Source organism: Zeus faber, assembly GCF_960531495.2.
Source record: "Zeus faber genome assembly, chromosome: 22".
NCBI lineage: Eukaryota > Metazoa > Chordata > Actinopteri > Zeiformes > Zeidae > Zeus > Zeus faber.
This window is the reverse complement of record NC_137209.1, coordinates 4031114-4056917: the sequence shown is the minus strand read 5'-3', so window position 1 is coordinate 4056917 and position 25804 is coordinate 4031114. Positions and strand designations below refer to the sequence as shown.

General features: G+C 46.0%; 1 protein-coding gene across 1 annotated transcript in view; it reads left to right on the top strand.

Moving 5' to 3' along the window:
• sh3tc1 (SH3 domain and tetratricopeptide repeats 1) overlaps positions 1-25804 on the top strand; it is a gene marked incomplete at its 5' end in the record, with an annotated part of 46740 nt that overhangs the window by 337 nt on the left and 20599 nt on the right. Inside the window, 7 exons of the mRNA XM_080023126.1 lie at positions 7999-8104; positions 9051-9194; positions 19391-19589; positions 20624-20700; positions 21119-21314; positions 24924-25054; positions 25703-25741. Coding sequence (XP_079879252.1) covers positions 7999-8104; positions 9051-9194; positions 19391-19589; positions 20624-20700; positions 21119-21314; positions 24924-25054; positions 25703-25741 — 892 coding nt within the window. The remainder of the gene's footprint in view (positions 1-7998; positions 8105-9050; positions 9195-19390; positions 19590-20623; positions 20701-21118; positions 21315-24923; positions 25055-25702; positions 25742-25804) is intronic.

The window sequence follows — 25804 nt, the reverse complement described above, 5'->3', positions numbered from 1 at the left end:
ATAGTAAAATGTATTGTGTGTTGGGGGTAATGCGTTACAAGGTAACGCATTACGCAAGGTAATGCGTAAGGTAACGCATTACTGTAATCACATAACACTTGTCTGTAACGACTAATGTAACACGTTACTGTTCATAAATTCAGTAATCACATTACAGTTGCTAATCAAACAATTATGTTGTTACTTGTGTTAGCCTACTTGGGTTCTATACCTAACTAATAAAGGAGTGAATCTCTATCTGTCTCTGTATGTATTGTGGCGGCCAGTGAAGTAAGACAAAGTTTGCTTTAACAGTCTCTTTATTGGCTCACCAAACTGAGAGACGAGAGCCCTTTCCCACTTGCACTGAAAGCCGAATGTTCCGTTTAGGCATCATGTGGGAAGAGGAGCTGGTGTCCATGTTCCGTAAAAGTCTTTCCGTAAATTTCCTCACTCTTGACCTAGTGTCATTCACGGGAAAATGCCAGTACAGCAGTGAATGGAAGGATGTTGGAATGGAAACATCAGATTTCCGTAAAGTATGGGTGGAGGTCGAATCCAAATAAGGCACAAATAGTGAGTTTTTACGAATATTTATTTTGTACAAATATTTAAAAAGTTATTGGTTTTCGGGAAGAAAAAAAAACATTTCGAAAAAGGGGAGTCCGATTTAAACCGTGGCGCTCGGCTGCAAAGACGAGAAACTGAAACACGTCCAGTCTCTACGGAGACAGGTCTTTATATTCTTACATTTTATTCCTTTTCATCTTAAAAATACCACCCTGACCCGAGATGTCTTTTATAGTTAGGCAAGACAAGGCAAGTTTATTTCAAGATTCAAGATTCAAGATTTTTATTCGTCACTTACATAAACATACTTTCATACATATATGCAGTGAAATGTAATCATTATGATAAAAAAATGGAAAAAAAAATACTAAAAAGTGCAAGAGTCAACCGGACCGCCGGCGCAGGCGACCGCTAGGGGCGGCGCCACTATCGCATTGTTGAAATGTGTATAGAACATTTAAACAACAAGTCAATTCAAACATAAAACATGAAAAGCATGAAGACAAAGTGCAAAGAAACACATTATAAAAGGACATAGATTGCATAAAGTTAAAAAAATACAATACATAGAATGCATAAAAGTTATAGTGCCGTGCAAGGAACAAATCAAAGAAACCTTGTTTAACTCTTTGTTAACAAGTATCTTGCCTATTCCCCGAAAAGCCTTTTACCTTGTCAAGGCGATATCCCAGTCCCAGAGAACCGGTCTGGAGATCTTTCAGTTAACAGACATCGTTGTTTCAGATTAACATAAAGTGTGCATGAATCCACTAGTATTCACATTTCAACAACAAGCATTCTGTGCTTTATAAACCAACAATTGTATTTTGAAAGAACTTCTTTGACGGACAGGAAGCCAGTGTAAAGATCTGAGAACTGGAGTGATATGATCTACTTTCTTGGTCTGAGTGAGGGCTTGAGCAGCAGCATTCTGAATCAACTGCAGCTCTCTGATTGATCTTCTAGGGATTTACATTTTTTTCTTTTACCGTTACAGTAGTCTATTCTACTGAAGATGAATGCATGGACAAGTTTTTCTAAATTCTGCTGAGACGTAAATCTTTTAATCCTTGATGTATTCTGAAGGTGATAGTAGGCTGACATGTAATTGTTTTAATGTGGCTGTTGAAATTAATGTCCAAGTCCATGACTACACCAAGATTTCTGGCTTGGTTTGTGCTACTTCTTTGAATCGCTTCCCAAACTACCTGATTTTGGATTACGGATCTCAGATTATTTAGACTGTGATATCCCTACTCTTTCCTGGCTTTTACCCTCACCTCGCCTGACCAAGCACTGGCTTGGCCAGTGCTTGGCTAATGCTAGCTAGCCTGTTAGCCTAGCATATTGCTAACTATGCCGGCATCGATGCCTACTTCCACGCATTGTGGGAACTGTTTGCGCCTGGTTTCAGACTCAGCGCTCTAGAGAAGTCGGCCTTCAAAGACATCCACAGCCTGCGTGAGGACGTGAAGAAGAAGAATGAACTGTTTGTGCGTCTGACCTCCATCGCTAGCGCTCAGGCTAAGCACATCTCCTGCTCCATGTCCTCTGCTGTGATCGGACCGGACTTAGACTCCACTCTCCCATGGCCCGGATCTATTCTCACTGTGGGTGAGTCGGATCCATCTGACGCTCCGCCGGCTGTGATAGAGGAGCCATGGCCCAAGTCCCGGACCTGTTCCACCCCAGAGCCTTGGACTCTGGCGGCAAACCGTGGCCGGCGGTGCGTGCGCTCCTTGTGCCGCTCTATGCCGGAGATTCTCCGGCTGGAGAACAGATTCCAAGCCTTGGAACCCACAGTCGATGCCAGAGATATGCGGGAATTCCCTCCTTTGGGGGGGCTCACAGTCCACCGTGGCATTGAGGGCACCAAGACAGTCTCTACCATCGCCGGCCTCGTTCCCACTGCCGCCAGACTATCCATCGCCTGCCCGGGCCTCCGCTCCCAATCCCAAGTGTTCAACACCGCAGAGCGCTGCCTCGGCTCATGCAGCGCGATCTCCACCCGTCGGGGCTCCCCTGCGGCCACTGACTTGGACCGCCTGAGTGCGCCGCCTCCGGGAGGACAGTGCTCTCCAGGCTCGGCTGCTGCTGTCCCTCGGAACTCCTCTGCTGCCGTACCTCCATCCATGCTCATTGTCTGGTCCTCCATGGTTTGACACATCACCCTGCCTGCCGCTAAAACCATCTGCTACCCGGGTGCTCTCGTCCGGGATATTGACTCCAGAATCCCATAGCTGCTGGATCAAAACCTGTTTGCCTCCACTGTTCTTATCCACGTTGGAACCAACGATCTCAGGAACAAACAATCGGTGACACTTAAAGAAGACTTTACGAAGCTTATTGACACTCTTCTACAGTCAGACCGCCGGTTCATCGTCTCCGGCCCGCTGCCGTGTCCCAGCTTTGGAGACATAAATTTCACTTACGCTGAAATCTTCTGTTCGCTGCTGATGTTTGGTGAGTCCGATCCACTCTGACATTAATGACTGTCACTCTGCTCGACAAATTCCTGTAATTATAAACCATAGACTGAAATTACGTAACTTCCCTGTAACTAAACAAACCTGAATCTAAACAATTTACTACCGGTTTGGACTCAAACTCTCAGTACCCCGCAAAGCCATGCACCCAGAACAATAAAAATGTCTCTATTAAACGTAACGTTACTAACTAACAAGTCATTTTTATTTAATGAGCTTATAAGTACTCATAACCTGGATTTTGCTCTATTAACTGAGACCTGGCTGGATAGAAATGGCTCGGTCACACTCATTGAGACAGCACCTCCTAATTTCAAGTTCATCCAAACCACTAGAACTGACCAGAGAGGCGGTGGAATATCTGCTGTCTTCTCTGATATCTATACCTGCAAGGAAATCCTCCTCGATGGACACTTGGTACCAGGTCCCCGGGCGCATCGACGGATGCTGCCCACTGCTCCTGGCTGCCCCCCCCAGAGGAAGGACAAGCCAGGATGGGTCAAATGCAGAGGCCACATTTCACCGGCCACCATCCAAAGCATGTGCGTGTGTGTGTGTGTGTATGCATGTGTTGTAGTGTGGTGCGTGACAATTAAAGATTCTTCTTCTTCTTCTGAAGAAGAAGAAGAGCAATCTCGATGCAGCAGTTATTGCCAACTACAGGCCCATTTCCAACCTGCCGTTCCTCAGCAAAATACTTGAAAAAACAGTTTACCTTCAGCTTAACAACTATCTACCTCAAACAGCCTTTTAGATACCTATCAATCTGGCTTTCAACCTCACCATAGCACAGAAACAGCACTTATTAAAGTTCTGAACGATCTACACATAAACACTGATGCAAAAAAACGATCTGTTCTTCTGCTCCTGGATGTCAGTGCTGCCTTCGACACTCTTGACCATCAGATTTTAATAGCGAGATTACAGGCAGTTCTTTGTGTCCATTGGAGATTTTGTGTCAAACAAAGTGGATATTGTATGTGGAGTGCCCCAAGGTTCGATTCTGGGACCATTATTGTTTAACCTCTATATTCTTCCACTGGCACATATTGTAAAGAAACACAAAATAAATGACCATAATTTTGTAGATGGTTCACAACTGTACATATCCCTATCTCCTGATGACCTACTCCCCATACACTCCCTCACTCAGTGTATTAATGATATTAATACATGGATGTCAAAGAACTGTTTACAACTGAACAAAGACAAAACAAGAATAGTCATCTTTGGTGCAAAGGCTCAAAGACAGAAAATTGCAGCTCATCTTAGTTCTCTGTCCCTGGAGAGCAAGAATGAAGCCAAAAATCTGGGTGTAATCATAGACGGCAATCTAAATTTTAAGAGCCATATAAATCAAATAACAAAATCAGCCTTCTACCATCTAAAAAACATTTCAAAATTAAGAGGTTTCCTGTCAAAAGCAGACTCCGAAAAATTTATCTATGCATTCATAACGAGTAGATTGAACTACTGTAATGGCCTATTCACCGGCCTCCCGAAATCAGCTGTGCAGCGGCTTCACTTAATCCAAAATGCGGCTGCACGCATTCTCACTGGGACAAAAAAGTTTGAACACATCACACCTGTTCGCAGATCTCTACATTGGCTCCCTGCTAAAGCTAGGATTGATTTTAAGATTCTGCTACTTGTATATAAACCTATAAATGGCCTTGCACCTCAGTATATAAAATAAATGCTAATTATACACGAACCAGCAAGAACTCTCAGGTCCACAGGCAGTGGTCTTTTCACTATCCCTCGTACCAACTCTAAAGCAGGAGAAGCTGCTTTCTGTATCTGTGCGCCAAGTAAATGGAACACCCTACCGAGGGACCTGAGAGTTGCTGCTATTTCTGTTGCTGTTGTTGTAGTTTCTGTTGTGATATTACAGTGAGAGGATTATAAGAAGGGTGTGTTTTTGGAGAGATAGTCAAAAGGATCTCCCTCCTGAGGTTAGAATGAAAAACTTGACCCGTAATTTAGGGACGCTAATTAAAGGACCGTGACTGGATTAAGATGAGACGGTGCACACAGTTGAAATTTCCGTTTCTGGTAAGGGCTACCACTTCTGGTTCCGGTGACGTCTTTGCTCTGCGTTACTTTGTTGAAATGAGATGGTACACACTGTTGACTCAATACAGATGAGGAGATCTCTGGTTCCGGTGAGAGCTACCACTTCCGGTTCCGGTGACGTCTTCGCTTGTGTGCTGTTCCTGCTACTATTGCTGCTGCTGTTTTCTGTTGCTGCTATTGTTTCTGCTGGTATTGTCGTTGCTGCTGCTAACCTTATATCTAAACTTAACCATCCACCGTGACTGGATTTAGATGAGATGGTGCACACAGTTGAAATCTCAGTGTCTGGTGAGGGCTGCCACTTCCGGTTCCGGTAACGTCTTTTCTGTACGTTGCTTCCCTGAGAACTGTTGACTCAATACAGATGAGATTTCTGGTTCCAGTGAGAGCTACCACTTCCGGCTCTGGTGACGTCTTCACTCGTACGCTGTTGCTGCTGTTTTTGCTGCTGCTATTGTTGCTGCTGGTACAGTAGCCGCTGGTGTTGTTATTGCTGCTAGTTACCTTATTCCTAAACTTAACCATCTCTGACCTTATTCCTTAACCTAATCATCTCAAACATCTCTAACCTTATACCCTCATTTAAATATCTCTAACTTTCTACCTCAACTCAACATCCTCAACATCTCTAACCTGAGTGACTTTTCCGGTTCCGGTGAGAGCTACCACTTCCGGTTCCGGTGAGGTCTTTGCATGTGCGTTGCTGTTGTTGCTCATGCTTTGGTTTTACTGTTGTTGCTGCTGGTGTTGATGTTGCTTCTATTTCTGTTGCTGTGGTTGTTTCTGTTGTGATATTACACTTAGAGGATCATAAGAAGAGTGTGTTTTCAGAGAGAGATAGTCAAAAGGATCTCTCTCCCGAGGTCTCATTGAAAACTTGACCCGTAACTTAGGGTCGCTAATTAAAGGACTGTGACTGGATTAAGATGAGATGGTGCACACAGTTGAAATGTCAGTTTCCGGTGAGGGTGACCACATCCAGTTCAGGTGACGTCTTTGCTGTGCTTTACTTTGTTCAGAAGAGATGGTACACACTGTTGACTCAATACAGATGAGGAGATTTCTGGTTCTGGTGAGAGCTACGACTTCCAGTCCCGATGACATCTTCGCTTGTGCGCTGTTGTTGGTGCTGCTTTTGTTGCTGCTGTCGTCTGCTGCTGGTATTTTCACTGCTGGTGTTGTCGTTGCTGCTGGTGCTGTTGTTGGTGCCGCTAACCTTATACCTTAACCGGTGTGGTTGTTGCTGCTGCTAACCTTGTACCTAAACTTGACTCTTGCTTGCCTTATACCTCAACTTAACGTAGCCTTATACCTCGACTTAACTATCTCTAACCTGAGTAACCTTTGCAGTTCCGGTGAGAGCTACCATATCTGGTTCCGGTGACGTCTTTGCATGTATGTTGCTGCTGTTGTTGTTGCTGCTGGTGTTGATGTTACTGCTGCTGTTGTTGTTGTTTTTGTGGCTGTTGTTGCTGCTGTTGTTGTTTTCTGTTGCTGTTGCTGCCACTGTGGTTGGAGTCGCTTTTATTGTCGTTTTTGTTGTCTTTGTTGTTGCTTTTGTTGTTGCTGTTGTTTCAGGGGCATTCTTTTGTAATGACCGGCTGACAACTACGTTCTCTCTTTCTTTTTTGTATTTCTTTGTAAAGCGCAATGTGTTGCGTGAAATGCGCTCTTTAAATAAAGTGTGACTTGACTTGACTTGACTTTTTACCATTACCGATTGAAGCTGAGCGCTCACTATTAGTCATTCTTCCTTGGCTCCAAAAAAAATTACTTATTGTAATTTTTATTTATTTTTTTATTCAAGCACATCCAATGCTCAGTGATTGCATTAGACCATAGTCCCCTGGTGATATGATTATGTAAATCTGTGTGTCATCTGCATAATTATGGTAACATAATTCTGTTGCCTAGCCTTGCGTGATATTAGTCACACCTCACACGAGTGTTACCTAATGTATCCCTTTCAGTCAGCTATGTGGGAACAGACTCCATACAGAACTTCTCCATAAAGGAGGCCGTTGTGGGAAGGACGGGCTACTGACTTTGTCAGATATTTTTTCCCAACAATATTACAGAGTTCATGTGGCAAAGGGGTTTTACACAGCATAAAAATAAACACGGATGTCATAAAACCAAACAACAACATCCATCATGGTTTCAGTAATTAATTCCCCAAAACACTTGGAACATAAACAGAAATGATTACTCACAATTTAACAACATTGAACAATCATGCATAACACTTGCATATGACATTTAAAACTTATACTTAACAATAAAACAAAATAACTCTCAAAGTGTAAACACACATGCTGGGAAACACAATGCTGACTGAGTACCATAAATAACCAACCATAATTGTCAGAGATTTGACAGTGGCAAGTCTACCAATGGCCTTTCAAGAAGGAGAACTACCACCAGTACGTTATGGACCAAATTACACTCAATTAAATGATTAAATCAAAGAGAACGATGGAACGATGACATAAAAAGAACGATGGCTTCTCAGACATACAGTACATCATCATATTGCCAGATGAATCGCAAATCCTTTTCAAATTCCGCTTAAAAAAAAAAAAAAAAAAAAAAAAAAAAGGAAAATAATTGGAATTAGCTTTTGTGTTGCAAGATCAAAATTGGAAAGCCGTACTAGTTAATCTAATTCATCAGTTTCAGCTAGAATACTGTCTCTGTGTTCATCAGAACAGGTTTCACTCTCAGAGTGACTGCTATATGTAGTGATGCAGCAAAAGTCCTTTCCTCTTATCTTCCTCATTGCAAAGAAAATGACTTATTTGTCTTAAATTGAGTTTCACGTCCAAATCAATAAACCAAGGTGTTTATTACAAAGGTGATCTCTCTCTCTTCTCTTCCTCTCTAACAGGAGCTGTCGGCTCACCTTCTCTCCATTATCAGTGAAGAAAACATCGTATTAGTGACATTCAAAACATTTGAGGAGATATGGAAGTTCACCACATATCGCACATTAGGTATGCATGGCTTTCCAAATTTCATTTGGTTTTAGGTAGTTGCATATTTGTATTGAGTGGCAACTGGCCAATTTGTTTTTGTATGAAAAATATCCCAACTAAAAATAAAATAAAAGAATCTGACAAATATCTTATCAAGAATATCTTATGTTTAAAGTATAAATAAAAGGGGGTTGTTGAGACTTGAGAATGGCGACTATAGGTGTTTTGTGGGCTGGATTGTGTGAGTGTAGGAGGGTAAATATCTATGTTGTGGGCAGACTGGATAACAATAAATGAGCAAAACTCTTTGTTAGAAGTCAGTGAGTCATTTGGCTCCATTTGTAGTTGATATGTTACAGTCATGGCTGTTCCACTAAATGAAATGACCCTGATCTGCCTTGCTGGCTGGCTGGTCCAGTTGTATAGAAATCAACGATTGTGGGTTGTTCTTGAATTGTTGATGCTCAGTTGCTGTGGATTTCGACACAGAGCTCACACAATGTTTAATTTCCAAAGCTTTTTAGATATAAGTTATTATACCTGACAAAATGATTGCTCTAAGGGTCACCCTTTTTTCATGACATAAACTCTCAGCAGCCATCCAGGTAACAGTGGACTGACTGGCATTGATCAGCATTTGTGAACCGTCACTGCTATATCATGGTCAATTTGTGCAACAATCAGATAAAATAATTACTTTAACTATTATCTTAAAAACATGCATTATGTGGTTAAGGATGATATATCCAAAATGTTAATCAAAACAAATGATTATGAGGCTGGTTTGTCCAGCATTCTAATAGTAAAGATTGCATATTCTCATTCAATATATGAAATACAATAACATTTATATTAGCACACATTATATCTACCAAACACCAAAAATGTGCCAAATTGGAAAATTGAGATACACATTACATTCTAATTTATGTATGTGTTTCCCTCATATCTTTGATGTATTTAGGCTTTTTGGATCAGTGCATAGAGAATCTGCTGTTGGACGAGAAAGTTTGGCTCAGCTCCTTCGACCGGGACAGTTCGGGTGTACAGGTCTCCGTACCAGAGGACACACTTCATCTTATGTACAAGGGCATCCTCTTGCAAGAAGGTAGGTGAATTTTACTTAGTTCTAGGCAAGGCTAACCCTCCTTCAATTTCAGGGTCTTAACCCAAAAAGGTGCTTGCGGGAAATACAGTCCCCTGTCTTTAAAGAATAGGTTCACTATCTAGCAACCCAGGTGTTATATAAACGTTATGCATAACCTTACTGAATGCTTTACTATTGAGAAACGTATTGCTCTGCTGCAGTTTCCAACTGTGATTAAATGCAGTGCAATAGGGCAAATGTTTAAGCGTTCAAAAAAAAAGCGTTTTGAACATGTTTTAAATTACAATGATATCACATTTTGTTGAAAACTACTTTTGACTATTTGCCTGCAGTACATCCAAAGTGCTACATTGGCTACCGTAGAAACTGCCGTAGAAACTGACACAACTAGTTTCCACTCTCTTACATTAGTGTGGATGTAGACAAAAGTGCTGGTTTGCGGAAGTGCAAAAGAGTCCCCTTGTGAAAAACCTTTAGCAAAGTTCTGCTATGAACAGTTGAGGTTAATGTATTGACGTCACGTTTATGGGTCATACTTATTACTTATATTACACATATACATATATATATATACTTACATATTAGAAATTATGATGTTTCTTTGTGACAAAGTTCAAGGTTTCAAGTTTTAATTCTGTGTATATCAAGAGTAAATAAGGTAGGGTATTCATATCGTTTGTTTCTGAGAAATCTTAAGTAAGCTACTCTGATCGATTAAGGAACAGTTCAGAATCAGAATCAGGATCAGCTTTATTGACAAAGTATGTGTACACATACAAGGAATTTTACTCAGTTTTTTGTCATTGCTCTCAATGTACTTACACAGAATAGACATTCAGCTAAAACAAGGACACAAAGCTGAACAAAGGTGAGGATAAATATATAGAACTTATTTATTTAGCGAATACAAAGTCCCTAAGCCACGCAGTTGCTGTTAGGAGGTATGCTGAGTGAACCCAGGTGCAGAGAACAAGGCAGAGGCGAGGTGGCAAAAATAGAGGTTTACTCAAAACAAGTACAAAAACTGGGCAAAAAACAAATAAGAAGTCTCGGGAGCTTGGAACAAGAGCGTTGTCATGAGGTTAGACAAACTCAAGACTGAGCGCCCGAGGACACAAACGACAGGGTCTAAATAGGGACGACCAAACGAGACACAGGTGAAACATATCATCTAATGAGGCAGGGTAATCAGGAACAGAAATAGGTGAAGCAGAGCAACCTTGAAAAGGCAGTACTGGCGGCATCTAGTGGCTGATGCTGGTAGGACCCAGGCGAACCCTGACAGGACCCCCCCGTCTAGGAACGGCTCCCGACGTTCCTCCAGGGAGTGTCGGGTGGCGACGGCGGAAATCCTGGATCAGAGAGGGGTCCAGGATATCCCGGGCCGGAACCCAGGAGCGCTCCTCCGGCCCGTAACCCTCCCAGTCCACCAGGTATTGCAGGGCCCCGCGGACCCGGCGGGAGTCCAGGAGCCGGCGGACCGTGTAGGCGGGCTGACCGTCGATGATGCGAGGCGCCGGAGGAGGCCTCGTGGTGGGCGCCAAGGTGCTGGTGACCACCGGTCGGAGCCGCGACACGTGGAAGGTGGGGTTTATCCTCATGGACCTGGGGAGCAGAAGACGGTATGCGGCAGGATTGACCCGCCGCACGATCTTGAAGGGCCCAACATACCGTGGCGCGAGCTTGCGTGATTCCACCCGTAATGGAAGGTCCCTGGTGGACAGCCAGACCCTCTGGCCCGGACGGAGCATAGGCGCTGGTCTGCGCCGTCGGTTGGCCTGGATCTGCTGCTGCCGGGATGTCCTCAGCAGGGCCTGACGAGCCCTCTGCCAGGTCCGTCGGCACCACTGGACGAACCGCTGGGCTGACGGCACTCCCACCTCCGCCTCCTGCTCCTGAAACAGAGGAGGTACGTACCCGAACTGGCACTCAAACGGGGACATGCCAGTGGAAGAGCAGCGCAGAGTGTTGTGAGCGTATTCCGCCCACACTAGATGGTCGCTCCAGGAGGCAGGGTTGGAGGACACGAGGCACCTCAGTGTTGTCTCCAGGTCCTGGTTGACCCGCTCCGTCTGGCCATTGGATTGCGGGTGGAAACCGGAGGACAGGCTGACGGAGGCGCCGAGGAGCTGGTGGAATGCTTTCCAGAACCGGGATGCAAATTGCGGACCGCGGTCTGACACCACGTCCAGGGGCAGGCCGAACACCCTGAAAACGTGCTGCACCATGAGCTCAGCAGTCTCCAGAGCTGAGGGGAGCTTGGGCAGAGCGATAAAGCGGCAGGCCTGGAGAACCGGTCTACAACGACAAAGATGATAGTGTGGCCCCGAGACGGTGGAAGGCCGGTGATGAAGTCCACTGAGAGGTGTGACCAGGGCCGACTGGGGATGGGAAGGGGATGCAGCAGCCCCATGGGACGTGACCGGGGGTTCTTGTTCTGGGTGCAGATGGTGCAGGCAGCGACGAAGGACCGGACGTCCTGCTCCATGGTAGGCCACCAGAAACGCCTGCGGAGGAACTCGAGGGTCCTGGAGATCCCCGGGTGGCCAGTGAGGCGGGATGAATGCCCCAATTGCAGGACTTGTGATCGGACAGCCTTCGGGACAAACAGGTGACCCGGGGGCCCGTTGCCGGGATCCGCCTCCCTCCTTTGGGCCTGCCGGACCTGCGTCTCGATTCCCCAGCGGACCGGAGCCAAGATGCAGGAGCTCTGGAGAATGGGCTTGGGGAGTTCAACCAGCTCAGGAGGGTCAAACTGTCTGGAGAGGGCGTCGGGCTTGAGGTTCTTGGACCCGGGACGATACGACAGGATGAAGTTGAACCGACTGAAGAACAAGGCCCATCGGGCTTGACGGGAGTTGAGGCGTTTGGCATCCTGAATGTATGTCAGGTTCTTGTGGTCGGTCCAGACGACAAATGGGTGTTGGGCCCCTCCAGCCAGTGCCGCCACTCCTCCAACGCCAGTTTGACTGCCAGTAGCTCCCGGTTCCCTATGTCATAGTTCCGTTCCGCTGGGGTGAGGCGACGGGAGAAGAAAGCACATGGATGGAGCTTCCTGTCGTGAGTCCTTTGGGACAAAACGGCCCCCACTCCCACATCGGAAGCATCCACCTCCACCACGAAGGGTAGGGTAGGCTCTGGTGTGGCCAGGACAGGGGCAGCGGTGAACCGCATCTTGAGAGCCCTGAACGCCCCCTCAGCCTCCGCAGTCCAGGCGAAGCGGGCTGTGGATGTCCTAGTGAGGGCGGTGAGGGGAGCTGCCACCGTGCTAAAACCCCGAATGAATCGCCTGTAAAAATTGGCAAACCCGAGGAAGCGCTGCACCTGTTTGACCGAGGTGGGTGGTGGCCAGTCCCGGACGGGCTCAGTCTTGGCAGGATCCATCTGGACGTGACCCTCGGTGATGACGAACCCCAGGAACTGAACGGTGGTGGCGTGGAACTCACTCTTCTCCAGCTTCACATAGAGGCCATTGGCGAGCAGGCGGTGAAGGACCTGTCTCACATGCTGTATGTGTTCGGGAAGGGTCCTGGAGAAGATGAGGATGTCATCGATGTAGACGAACACGGAGCGATTGAGATACTCACGGAGGACGTTGTTTACAAAGGCCTGGAAGACAGCGGGAGCATTGGCCAATCCAAAAGGCATGACCAGGTATTCATAATGGCCGGTAGGTGTGTTGAAGGCGGTCTTCCACTCATCCCCCTCGCGGACGCGGACGAGATTGTATGCGTTTCGAAGATCGAGTTTGGTGAAGATGGTGGCGCCTTGCAGTTGCTCGAAAGATGTGGACATGAGAGGAAGGGGGTAGCGATTCTTGACCGTGATCTTGTTCAGACCACGGTAATCAATGCAGGGACGCAGGCCGCCATCCTTCTTACCCACGAAGAAAAACCCTGCGCCCGCCGGGGAGGTAGAAGGGCGGATGAAACCTGAGGTGAGCGCCCCCCGGATGTACTCCTCCATGGCTGTAGTCTCAGGGGCAGAGAGAGAGAAGAGACGTCCTCGAGGAGGGCAGGTGCCAGGCAGAAGGTCGATGGGGAGGAAGCGTGGTGGCCCCTCTCTTGCTGAAGACCTCCCTCAGATCGGCATACTCGTGGGGCACTCGTGAAAACTCGGGATGGATGGGACCTTGAATACGGACTGGAGCCAGGACACGGACAGGAACTCTGGAGTGGGCAGGGGCTTGGGCAGGGGCTTGGGAAGGGGCCCGAGCTTGGACACGGACTGGAGACTCGAGAGGGTGAGAATACGGACTAGAACGAAGACAGGTGGTGTGGCAGGCAGGGCCCCATTCGGTGAGACGCCCAGAGGCCCAGTCCAGATGTGGGTTGTGACGGGCTAGCCATGGGTAGCCCAGGACCAGTGGAAACTCAGGAGAGTGGATGAGGTGGAGCTGGATTACCTCTGAATGTTTTCCCTCCAGTGACAGCCAAAGTGGAGCGGTGAGATGGCACACGCTACCGGAACCCAGTGGTCTTCCATCCAGGGCTGTCACCGTGAGAGGATGCTCTAGAGGTGCCAGAGGGAGCTTTAGGGCCTTTGCTAGCCCTACATCCAGGAAGCTTCCTGCAGCGCCGGAATCCACCATAGCTGCGAGGGAGTGATGTTGATCTCCCCAGGCGAGGGAGGCAGCCAGCAGGACCCTGGTCGCCTCGAGCTCGGGAGAGAAGGTTGGCCTCGTCGCAGTTCTCCCTACCCTGGACGAGAGTTGGCTTTTCCCGAGAGCTCAGGGCAGGAAGAACGGAAATGCCCCGGGATCCCACAGTACAAGCAGCAGCGCTCTCTCATCCGCCGGTCACGTTCGGACCGAGAGAGCCGTGTGCTGCCTACTTGCATCGGCTCCTCCCTTGATGCTGGAGGCCAGGAGATGCTCGGGAGGCCTCGTCCCCAGAGCCGCTCTGCGCGCTGGTATTGGTGAAACGGGGAAAACGCGTTCCCCTTGTCTCTCCCGGAGGCGGTTGTCCACCCGAATCGCTGCATCGATGAGCGTGTCCAGGTCCTCCTGCGCCTCCCGGGATGCCAGCTCGTCCTTGACCCCCTCATTGAGGCCCTCCTGGAAGGCCGCGATGAGTGCCTCGCTGTTCCATCCAGACGCCACGGCGAGGGTGCGGAATGCGATGGCGTAGTCCGCCACGCTCTGTCCCCCCTGGCGGAGCCGGAGTAGCCGTGTCGACGCCTCCCTCCCACTGACTGAGTGGTCGAACACTCGGCGCATCTCCCCGGCAAAAGCCTGGTAGCTGGAGCAGGCCGGGGTTTGCCGATTCCAGATGGCTGTGGCCCAGGAGAGTGCTTTGCCGGTGAGTAGCGTGACCACGTATGCCACCTGTGAGCGCTGGGTGGGGAACTGTGACGGCTGGAGCTCGAAAGCCAGGGAGCATTGTGTCAGAAAGCCACGACAGCCCCCTGGGTTACCGTCGTACCTCTCTGGCGCCGGCAGTCGTGGTTCGCGGTGCTCTGGAGGACGGGGGTCCATGGGAGGCAGCGCTGGCGCAGGGCCCATAGGTGGAGCCTGTGCCTGGCTCTGCTGGACGGCCTGGGCAAGCGACTGCAGGTTTTCCAGGACCTGTTGGAGAACCCGCTCGTGTCGGCCAATCGCAGCCCCCTGGTGCGTCAAGGCCACCCGCAGGCTTTCCACCTCTGGAGGACGACTCTCTGCTGGGTCCATGTTGTTGTCTCAGTCTTGCTGTTAGGAGGTATGCTGAGTGAACCCAGGTGCAGAGAACAAGGCAGAGGCGAGGTGGCAAAAATAGAGGTTTACTCAAAACAAGTACAAAAACTGGGCAAAAAACAAATAAGAAGTCTCGGGAGCTTGGAACAAGAGCGTTGTCATGAGGTTAGACAAACTCAAGAATGAGCGCCCGAGGACACAAACGACAGGGTCTAAATAGGGACGACCAAACGAGACACAGGTGAAACATATCATCTAATGAGGCAGGGTAATCAGGAACAGAAATAGGTGAAGCAGAGCAACGTTGAAAAGGCAGTACTGGCGGCATCTAGTGGCTGATGCTGGTAGGACCCGGGCGAACCCTGACAGTTGCCTTCTGGTCTGCTGTATGGAGGGTGACTAATCCTCCTTTCAGTTTTTGAAGAGGGCAAACTTCTATGATGTTTTCCATGGTTTGCTCCTCTCCACAAGCACACAGTGGAGTGGGGCTACTGCCCCATTTGTGAAGGCTGGCCAAGCAGGGGCCATGTCCAGTCCTGAAGCGATTGAGCGTAGACCATTGTCTCCTTGGGAGGTTGGTGCCAGGGACCTGTTCATTGGGGTCTAACACCAGATGTTTGTTTTGGACCTCCTTGGACTCCCATTCTGCAATCCAAGCCAGTTGGATGGCGAAGTCAGGCTGGTGGGATGTTCTTCCAAATTGGTCGTCTAGATGGAAGTCGAGCAGTGGGTGGGTTGTAGATGTCTGCATGGATTGGTAGATGGGGAGAATCTTTGAGCTTTTGGGGCATCCTTTGAGTGGCTGCTGCTCGCCAGATATGTGGAGGGGGAATAAGACAGGGAGCCAGGGGAGTGGTGTTGAGCGGATAGTCCCGGTTATGGTTCTCAGGGTTGTGTTGAGCTGGGTGTCCACATGGTGTGTGTGGGGTGACCTGGACCAGACAGGGACGCAATATTCAGCTGTAGAGTATGCGAGAGCCAGTGCTGAGGTACGCAGTGTGGAGGCTGCTGCCCCCCATTTTGCACCAGTGAGCTTGCAGAGCAGGTTGTTCCTTGACTTAAACTTAGCTGCCATCCCTTTTAGGTGTTCCGTGAAGGATAGGGTCCTGTCAAGGGTCACTCCCAGGTAGGTTGGATTAAAGGCATGCTTCAGCTTGAGTCCGCCCAGATAGATGTTTAGTTCTCTGGCAGCTTTTGCGTTGTGGAGGTGGAATACACTGGAAACAGTTTTTGCTGGACTTGGTTTTAGGCGCCAGGTTCTGCAGAACTGGTCCAGTTTAGCAAGGTCTTCAGTGAGCACCTGTTCCAGTTCATCAAAGTCTGGTGCTTGAAATGCCAGACCGAATGTAATCTGCATAGATGAATTTGCGAGATTTGGTGGAGGGTAGGTCATTTGTGTAGAGGTTGAACAGAGTTGGAGCTAGAACTGAGCCTTGTGGGAGTCCGTTTGTCTGTCTTCTCCATGGGCTCGTGTTCTGACCAAGGTGAACTCTGAACCTCCGGTTTGTCAGTTGAGTTTGTATTACTGCCGTTGCCCAGTCAGGGAGTGCCTTTGTGAGTTTGAGTAGGAGGCCTTGATGCCAGACTGTATCATAGGCGGCTGTGAGGTCGAGGAACACAGTCTCTGTCTTCAGTCTGCGCTCGAAGCCATTTTCGATGAAGGTGGTTAAGGCCAGTACTTGTTCGCCTGTGCTGCGCTCCTTGCGGAACGTTGCCTGATCCACGCAAAGAATTTCCTCTACTCCTGGAGAGATACGTTGTAGTATTAGGCGTTCCAGGATTTTGTAGGGAACGCTGAGTAGGGAGATTGGACGGTAGCTGGCAGGTAGTTTGTGGTCTTTGCCAGGTTTTAAGATGGCAATAACTTTTTCTGTCCGCCATTTCTTTGGGATCAAGTTCATATTAATGATCTTGGTATAGAATTGTGTCAGCCAGGTTAGGGCTCGTGGGCCAAGGTGTTTCATGAACTCTGGAGAGTTGTTGTCATATCCTGCTGCCTTTCCATATTTCAGGCCCTGCAGGACTTTCTCCAGTTCAGCAACCTCAAAAGGTTCAGGGTTTCTATGGTCTCTGAGCGCTTTCTTTAGCTCAGTTGTAACTGCTCTTCTGGTGGGTTTGTCTTTGGTTGCTTTTGCAATAGTCAGTAGGTGGGATGCAACTTGGTTGGGTGTGACAGATGCTCGGTTTTCGCTGGGGGGCTTCTGTGCAGCTCCTAGACGGCGGATGAGGCTCCAACATTTCCTGTTTGAGTGTGTGAAGTTCAGGTCAGCTACTGTCTCCTCCCATTTCCTTCGCCGAGCTGTATTTAGCGATTCAATGAGATGGTCTGCTATCTCAGGGTCCCCTGATGTTTTGTAGGCTTGTAGGAGTGCAGCACTTTCTCCGTCCAGGCATGGGACGTAGAGGGGTTGGTAGCCTCGTAGGATTGCTGAGTGGGCAGCTTTGTAGATGGCGCTGCAGAAGCGGTTGTATGCTTCATCTACAGTGATGGTGTGGAGTGGGATGGTAACAACACTCTGCTCCAGGATTTCACTGTATTTCTTCCAGTTGGCTTTGCGGAAGTTCCAGCGCATCTTCCTTAGGCTGTCTATGACTGGGAGGTGTAGGCCAACGTGTACAAGCAAGGGCCGGTGTTGACTGTGTGGAAAATCGTCAAGAATGAGGATCTGAGCAGGATAGGGCGTTCCATTCAAAGAGCTGACCCAGCACAGGTCAGTGGAGTAGTCTTTTTTCCACCTGACGGAGTGGAAGGTTCCTCTTTGTTTGGGATCATGTATCAGAACGAGGTCATTTCTAGATGCCCAGTCTGAAACTGCCTCTCCATCACTATACACTACTGGATATCCCCAGGCAGGGTGGTGGCTGTTGAAATCCCCCACATAGATGGTGGGGTAGGGTGGGTAGGACCTGCAGATCCCAGTTGGCACAAGGGGGCTTGTACACATTGACAATGTTGAAACCACCAATAGTTATGGTATCAGAGAATTGTGTTGTTGTCAAGTGATTTGCTTCAGCTATGTGGAAACGCACATAGGTGGCACGTCCATGTTTGGCATGTGGAGCGTAACACAGGAGGTCGAAGCCATTGATGGTGTAGCGGCCTGCTTCCTCTGTGCCAATGTGAGTCTCTTGGAGGCAGATAACGTCAATCGAGTGTTGGGAGGCGAGGACTTCGATGACGCTTCGCTTGGCTGCAGAAAGGCCTCCGACGTTTAGCTGTAGTATTCGAAGGGCAGGTCCCACTGCAAGGTGCTCTTGAGGCTGTCTGCTGTCGGTTTTGGGACTGTGACTAGGATTCTTTGACTTGGCTCTCAGGCGTCGTCTCTTAGAATTTAGTCTGCTGGGAGGATCATTTGCTTCCCCGGGCGGGCCCGGGTACTGCTGGGGGGCGCGACGTGAACGCTGATCCATTGTTCCCCGATCCATTGTTCCCCGATCCATTGTTCCCCAATATTGAACTACTATGTATATATAAAAAGTGTATATATAAAAAACCAACAATTAAATTTGTAATATGAAGACAACAGTGTAATGGTGTAGAGTGCAAAGATGCTGGAATAAATATGAATAATTAACAGGCTACTTTATACAGTATATGCGAGGTGGGTGGATATGGCAGTATATGCATGTATACAATCTACAGTATGTGCAGCGTGTTTTGATTTATAGTGACAATGACGGTATATACATGTATAAAAAATGTGTTTAAACTGCAGCACAGTTTCTACACAGTTGTCGTGTATATTCAAATATATGATATAAATGGTGACATGTACAACATCATTTTAGATATCTTCTGGTTAGCCGCAAGCATACAGTACTTCTGTTAGTGACTTATATAGCACTTTAATATAACAAAATCCTTTTGCTCCAAAGTGCTTGATATAAAAAAGACACATTTAAAACAATAGAAATAAAGCCAATGAACAGATTCAAAATAGACAACTGAGAACAGGAATAAAATAAATAAAGCTTCAATAGTAAACATTCAAAACACAAATATTCTTCCAAAAAGGGTACCTACTGGATACTGTCGTAAAAACAGAACATGTACAAGGTGCCTACAGATGGTGATGTGTGTTTAAAAGACGAACAAAGATTATTTACTCGCTTAGACAAGAGAGTTAAAATGTGTTCTGAGAAGGCTTTTAAAAGATTCAACAGAGTCAGCTGATGTGTGGGGTCGAACGACACTGTGTTTAAAATAAGAAGGAACCGAACCAGTGGCCATAGAGCTTTTAGTGATTGCCAGGACACTGGGCCCAACGGTTTCAAATACCCCCTTTAAAAGTCGGGTAGAAACAACATTTAGACTGCCGGTAGTGGGCTTCATGTTGGGTCCTTTTTGGAAATTTCTTTCTGATAAAGCTTAAGAAGATAATAGTATAAATTCCCTTTTAAATTGAGACCCCAAATCCCTTATCCATTTCAGTCATGTCTAAGCTCAGAACCACATCTTGTACACTGGTTTAAATCAAGTCAATAACACTTAAATAGTAACTAAATGCGAACCCCCTTCCCACAGGCTCGTTCTTTGCCAGCTGCAGCACCAACCAGATATTTGACAGCTCCACTTCCAGGGGCGACCTGTATCTGGAACAAGGTGACATAGCCCAGTTTGAGCCTCCCTTCCTAGACTCGGTGTGGACTGTGCTGTCCCTGAGTGACGGCTCCAGGGGGACAAAAGAGAAACCTGCGTTAGAGCCAGTTATCCCTTTTTATCAGTAAGTCTATCACAAATATATATATATATGTGTGTGTGTTCTTGTGTTTGGGTGCAATGTCTTCTGAAACTTTACCCTTCCAAGACCTATTTCTGTCTTGGAGTAAAACGTTTACATCATTGTGTGCCCCTAAGTATATGCCCCTCAGTATTGATGGGTTCATTGGTGTTTTTAATGTAGCACTTCCTATCCAGCACAATAATTCTCGTAGATTATTATATAACAGTAAAGAGAGTGTAAAAAGATTGTTCCATTCCATTGGTCCATTGTTCCTCGGCCAGGATGGAATCCGCAATGTTCCTCCTGTATCCAAGGGTCGACTATTGACCTTGATCTTCCTATCCAGTACCCTGGGATTGGCTTTCCCAGGGAGGCTGAGCAGTGATATTCAGAATTGAATTGGAACCTACCCTCTTCTTTCCTCTTTTTGAAAATGGAGACCACCACCCCTATCTTCCCAATCCCCTGGTACTGTTCCCGATATTTATGCAACGTTGAAAAGGTGTGTGAGCCATGTCAGCCACACAAATCCAGGGCCTTCAGCATTTCTTGGCTGATATCAACGATTCCCAGCACGTTCTCACTGCATAGTTTCCAACCTACCTCAATGACCTCCGCCAAAGAAGATGAGTTCCACCAGTGGCTCCTGGGGTACTGCACTGACCATCTTCTGGCCACAGTTCCACCAGCTGCTTCCGCAGTTGCGGCTTCAAAAGGGGTTCATTCAAACCCCATGTCCTCAGCCTCCTTCGGGATGTGGTAGAAGCTCTTCTTGAGATGGGATTTGAAATCACTCCTGACAGGGTGTAATATTAAAATTCGTTACAATTTAAATTAAAAATAAGCTGTTCCCAACAAACCCCCACGATACCCTAGTAAGGGCTTCCCAGGTCTGTCCGGCAGTTCACTAATTTTAGTTTTGACAGAATGCTCGCGGCTTTGAATGAAATCATTGTATTCAGTGAACTAAATAGAAAAACAGGATATAGGAGCCGCTGTTGCACTGCAAATGTCATAGCCATGTCTTCCCACAGATGGTTTCTGAAGTCCTGCGCAGAGAACATTTTGGTTGGCAGCGGGAAACCTGCCTGTCACTTCCCCTTCCAGTTTGGTGGGTAAAAAAAAATCACATTCACATCAGACTATGTCATTTGCACGTTAATGCATTCAGCTCTTTCTCAGGGTTTATCGTTTTCCAATAATATTTTGTTTTTGCTTGTTAAAAAGACTATGTTAATGAATGTTTGCTCTTTTAGTGTTTTACTGTGAGTTCTCTATTCACTTTTTCTTAAAAAAAATTATGAAGCACTTTGTGACTTATGTTTTTAAAAGTTTTTATTCTATTGCCTTGTTTTTATTGCCTATATTTGATGTGAGGTGCTATAACACTCCGGGGATGAATAAAGTATCTATCTATCTATCTATCTATCTATATGACAATTTAATCACTTATTTATTTTAACAACCATGACATGGCATTTTTATTGAAATTGAAACTCTCTCTCTCTCCCCTACTCTCTTTTTCTCAGCCAGGGGAACCTGCGTGGTCACAGCGGAGCACCATGCTGAAGGCCCAGACGAACTCAGCGTGGCACCCGGTGATCGTATCACTATCGTGGGACTTCTGGTTTCCTGTTTTGATTGGTTTACAGGGAGGGCGGAGGCCACAGGGGCAGTGGGTTTGGTTAGAACGACCCTGGTCAAACCAGTCAATGACATTTGTGAGTAAGTGTGCCTTCTAATATTACTTGTTTTGATCAGCTTATGAACTAATCAAAAATATGAACTATAATTCTATATTATGGTCTACAGCAGGGCTACCCAAACTTTTTCCTGTGAGGGCCACATAACTTTTCCCTTCTCTGATGGGGGCCGGGGTCAGTTTATAACAGAAAAAGTGTGACGCAGGGGTGCCTAAACGTAAACATTTATTGTTTTCCAGAAAGCCACACATAACCAAATATTAATAACCCTTTCCGGGATCTTCACAGAAAAAAAATTCAGGAAATAAATAATAACACTATTAATGAAATAAATAACACTATTTATGAAATAAATAATAACCAAATAACCCTCTCTGGGATCTCCACAGAAAACAAGTCAGGAAATAAATAACACTATTTGTGAAATAAATAATAACCAAATAACCTTCTCTGGGTTCTTCACAGAAAAAATAAAGTCGGGAAATATATAATTACACTATTTGTGAAATAAATAATAACCAAATAACCCTCTCTGGGTCCTTAACAGAAAAAAAGTCCATTGAACATTAACTTTCTGTTGTGCCATGCACAATCTTAACAGGTAACAGTTTAGCTTAGTTGTCAGAGCAGAATCTCTTACTCAAATGACTCATATGAGCAGTCTCTCAAAGTTCTTGTGTTCCTTCCTTACAATCCTTTTGTAGGTTCCAGTAGGCTTGTAGACACCGCTGTTTGCAGCTCTCTCTCATCAACTTCCCTGTGAAAACCACAAAGCAAGCAGGCTGAGAAACCAAACTAAGTGATACAGCACCTACACAGCACAATACATTTCACTACCAGTATGGTTGTGGAGATGGATTTTATCCCAGTAGATTTTATCATGATTAAATTTGTTTATACTCAGAATGACTCATTCAAGTCAGAAAAGTGAGCTTACCTATGTATGTTCATCAGTTTGAACTGTGGGCCTGCATCTGGCTGATGAGAAGTTGAATTTCAGGTTCCATTCTAGTCACAGCCAGTCTCAACCACTGATGCAGATGTTCATCTGTCAATCTTGATCTCATCGGAGTTTTCAGGTGTTTCATGTGTGAAAAGGTTTGCCAAAAAGTGTAAACATCTTCATTGCGTGTTTTTTATGTTAGGTTACATGTCGTTTGGGAGGGCGGCATAGAAGTCAATGAGACTGTTGGGCTTGAATGCGTCTTTCAGAACATCACAGTTCTGTAACTCGGCCAACTCAAACTGATAAGAAGGCTGGGCTTCATCGATGTCGGCAAGAAAGGGGTTCTGGAAAAGACGGATTTCTTTTGCATTAACATGTAGTTGCCGGAATCGCACACCGAACTCCGCCTTCAGCATTTCCAGTGCTTCCACACACTTTTCAGCTGGGAACGGGACCACTGGGTTCTCTGCAGAGAGGTTTTGGGTAACAGGGAGATGGATGAAGTTGTGCTTTTTCACTTGTTCCAAAAGCAGGGCAAGTTTCACCTCAAATGCTTTTATGTGCGATCAATGTCGCAAATGAGTTTCCCCTGGCCTTGTAGCTGCAAGTTAAGGCTGTTCAGCATTTCTGTCACGTCTGTTAAAAATGCGAGGTGCCATCATACTCGGAGCCCCGTCAGTTGTGATGCTGGCAAGCTTTGACCAGTCTAGGTCCAACTCTTCCATGGTTTGACATATTTGCCAAAAATATCCTCCCCCGTTGTAGTCCCTTTGAGACTTTGGAGGGCTGCCAGCTCCTCGCACATCTCAAAGTTTGCGCTAACTCCACGAATAAAAATGAGCAGCTGCGCTGTGTCTTGCACGTCCGCGCTCTCATCCAGTGCTAATGAAAAAAAGTCAAATTCTTTCATCTTCTGCTGCAGCTGGGCATTTACATTACCCCCGATTTCTTCAATGCGCCTGGTGATTGTACTTGCCAACAGACTCACGGCATTAAAGACATCTTTCTTCTCGGGATACACCTCTTCCGCGACAGCATTCAAACATTTCTTGACAAACTCTCCATCAGTGAAAGGTTTACCGCTGTTTGCTGGCCTGAACGGATGACTGGTTCAGCTGAGCTTGGCGTACAAATGAATTCTGCTGAGCTAACAGTCCACTTTTTAGCTTTGAGAGTTTGTCTGCTCGCATTTGGCCTTGCAGGTTATCATACTTGTCTTTATGACGGGATTCTTAGTATCGGCGCGGATTGTATTCTTTGAATACCGCCACCGCCTCTTGACAGATGAGACAAACAGCCTTTTCTTTGCATTGAACAAAAAAATAATCGTTTGACCACTGCAGGTTAAATACCCTGCATTCTGAATCAATTTTTCTCTTACCTAACCTTTTCGCCATTATTCCGTTCTATTTGACAGGGGCTAGTCTAGGATTCGCGTGGCCAGACTGAAAAAAAAATCATAATGCGTCTCTGGTATTGTTCAGGGGGCTGGGCCGAATGTGAAGGCGGGCCGTATCCGGCCCGCAGGCCTAAGTTTGGGGACCACTGGTTTACAGTCTTTCAAGGATATCATGTTGTCTTGAAATGAAAATGTTTCTTTTTATGGATCATACTATGAGTGAATATTGTTGGGTATTCAGTTGTTTATCTGTCACAATGTGTCTGACTGAGCTCTTTAGTAAAGATAAAGTGTATGCCAACATGCTGTAGTTAAAAAATAATGCAGTTCAAAATGTACTATTTCGTGCTTATGGGTCACGGTATGAGTACATTGTGTAGATATGTTAGTTTCGGGTTGTGTTGAAATAAATCAGTTTCTATTAGGAACAGTTCTCATGCATTTATGCATGTGCATTTATAGAATTTTTAGTGGGGCTTCCATTCTTTTTACTACTATTATAATGGTTCTTTCCATTTGTACTATTATCCTTATCGTTATTGTTGTTATTTTAATGTGACATTGTTTTCGCTACTATACTGCTGTCTAACCAGACTATAGATACTAGCATATTAACTACTACTATCATTCCTATTATTGTCATGTAGTTCTGCTGTATACTCTACATACTACTGTATTCATTCTATATTAGCATAGTCAGTTCTACTTTGCCACTCCCCGTTAACTTCTGTTCATAGATGTGTACCTACAGCTTATTTTTATTTCATTTCATTTTATATCTCTTTTTTTGACACCACACTCCTGGCACTGTTCTGTGCCAGGAGAACAGTGCCAGTGAAAAATAGCAAACCTGTCCTTCATGCTGTCAAGCTCAACTGCTTTGCTTGTTGCTTTGTTGCTGCGCTCTCACCACCTCCCCTGCATTCACTTATGGGTTGCACCCTTCTATTCAAAGAGGGTATCAAGTTCATCCCTCCCGTGTTGTCAAAGTTTTCTCAAACCTTGTATGGGAGCGATGAGAAGAAGAGCCCAGATGCTAAATTCAGAATTGGTCAATCTCGATGACTTAATACACTAAAAAAACTATTTTCTACGGGAGTCATATGTCAGAATTCATGCTGTACTGTAGTTAAATTTAGTGAACCTTCGCTGGACAATGTGGGATTACATGGTTTATCATTGCTGATACTGCAACATATAACAGCATTTTCAATACACATTTATTGGACTGACAACCTTAAAACCCTCAAACTCTCAAACTATTATCCTACCTGTTATCTTCCCAGGTCGGCAGATATGTTTTCGGACAACAACGAAAGGTTCTTTTTTAGTCTGGAGGAGGAGATGATCATCGATAAGATGACTGCTTTGCTGAAAGAGACATCTCAAAATGATACGGGCCACATCTACAAGCTTGGTAGGACACATATTGTACCCTGTATATCATCCTCCGAATGGCAATTTTCTCTTTAATTCTGAAGGTGCTTCCTGTTTGTTGAAGGTCACAATTCACATGAATGTGGAACGTTAAAACGATGTACCGAGAGACTCCATGACTTGAACAACTCCCCTCACTCTGGTTAACTGCATTGGTCATTGGGGTGAAAGATGCTGGAAGGTGTATTTCCTTCATTTCATAGGAGCTTGGCTAGTTGCTAACCTCCGCAGCCACGGCTTGAGCTAACACTGTAAGCACGCAGCTTGTCGCTACCTCAGTACTGAAAACACAGGGATGACTATCAAGATAATCAAAAAGCATCAAAAAAGCATTCAATCCTAGTTAGGGAAAAGGCTACAAAATGGTGAGAGAATTCCCTTGTGGCGTGGACATTGGAGGTACATTTAACCAAGGTACAGTAGAGTCAAACTAGTTTGTTGGAAGCCAGCAAGATAGCGTCTTTGAAGCATTAATATAAACTGGGATTTCGATTTTTGTCCAAGGGGAACATACTGTAGTTGCCTGAATATTCACATTGCTCTCATCATCTGCAACTTTATGTTTTGCACTTTTTATGGAAGTGTCTTGCATCTAATTTTAGTTTTTCATGCTTTCACACACATTCAGATCGAATTAATAAAAAAGATGAAAAGATAACGGCATGGGGTAAGTTTCAGTATTTCCCTGTCCATTTCAACAGCCTGCGCTGCACCCTGTACATGCTCAAAA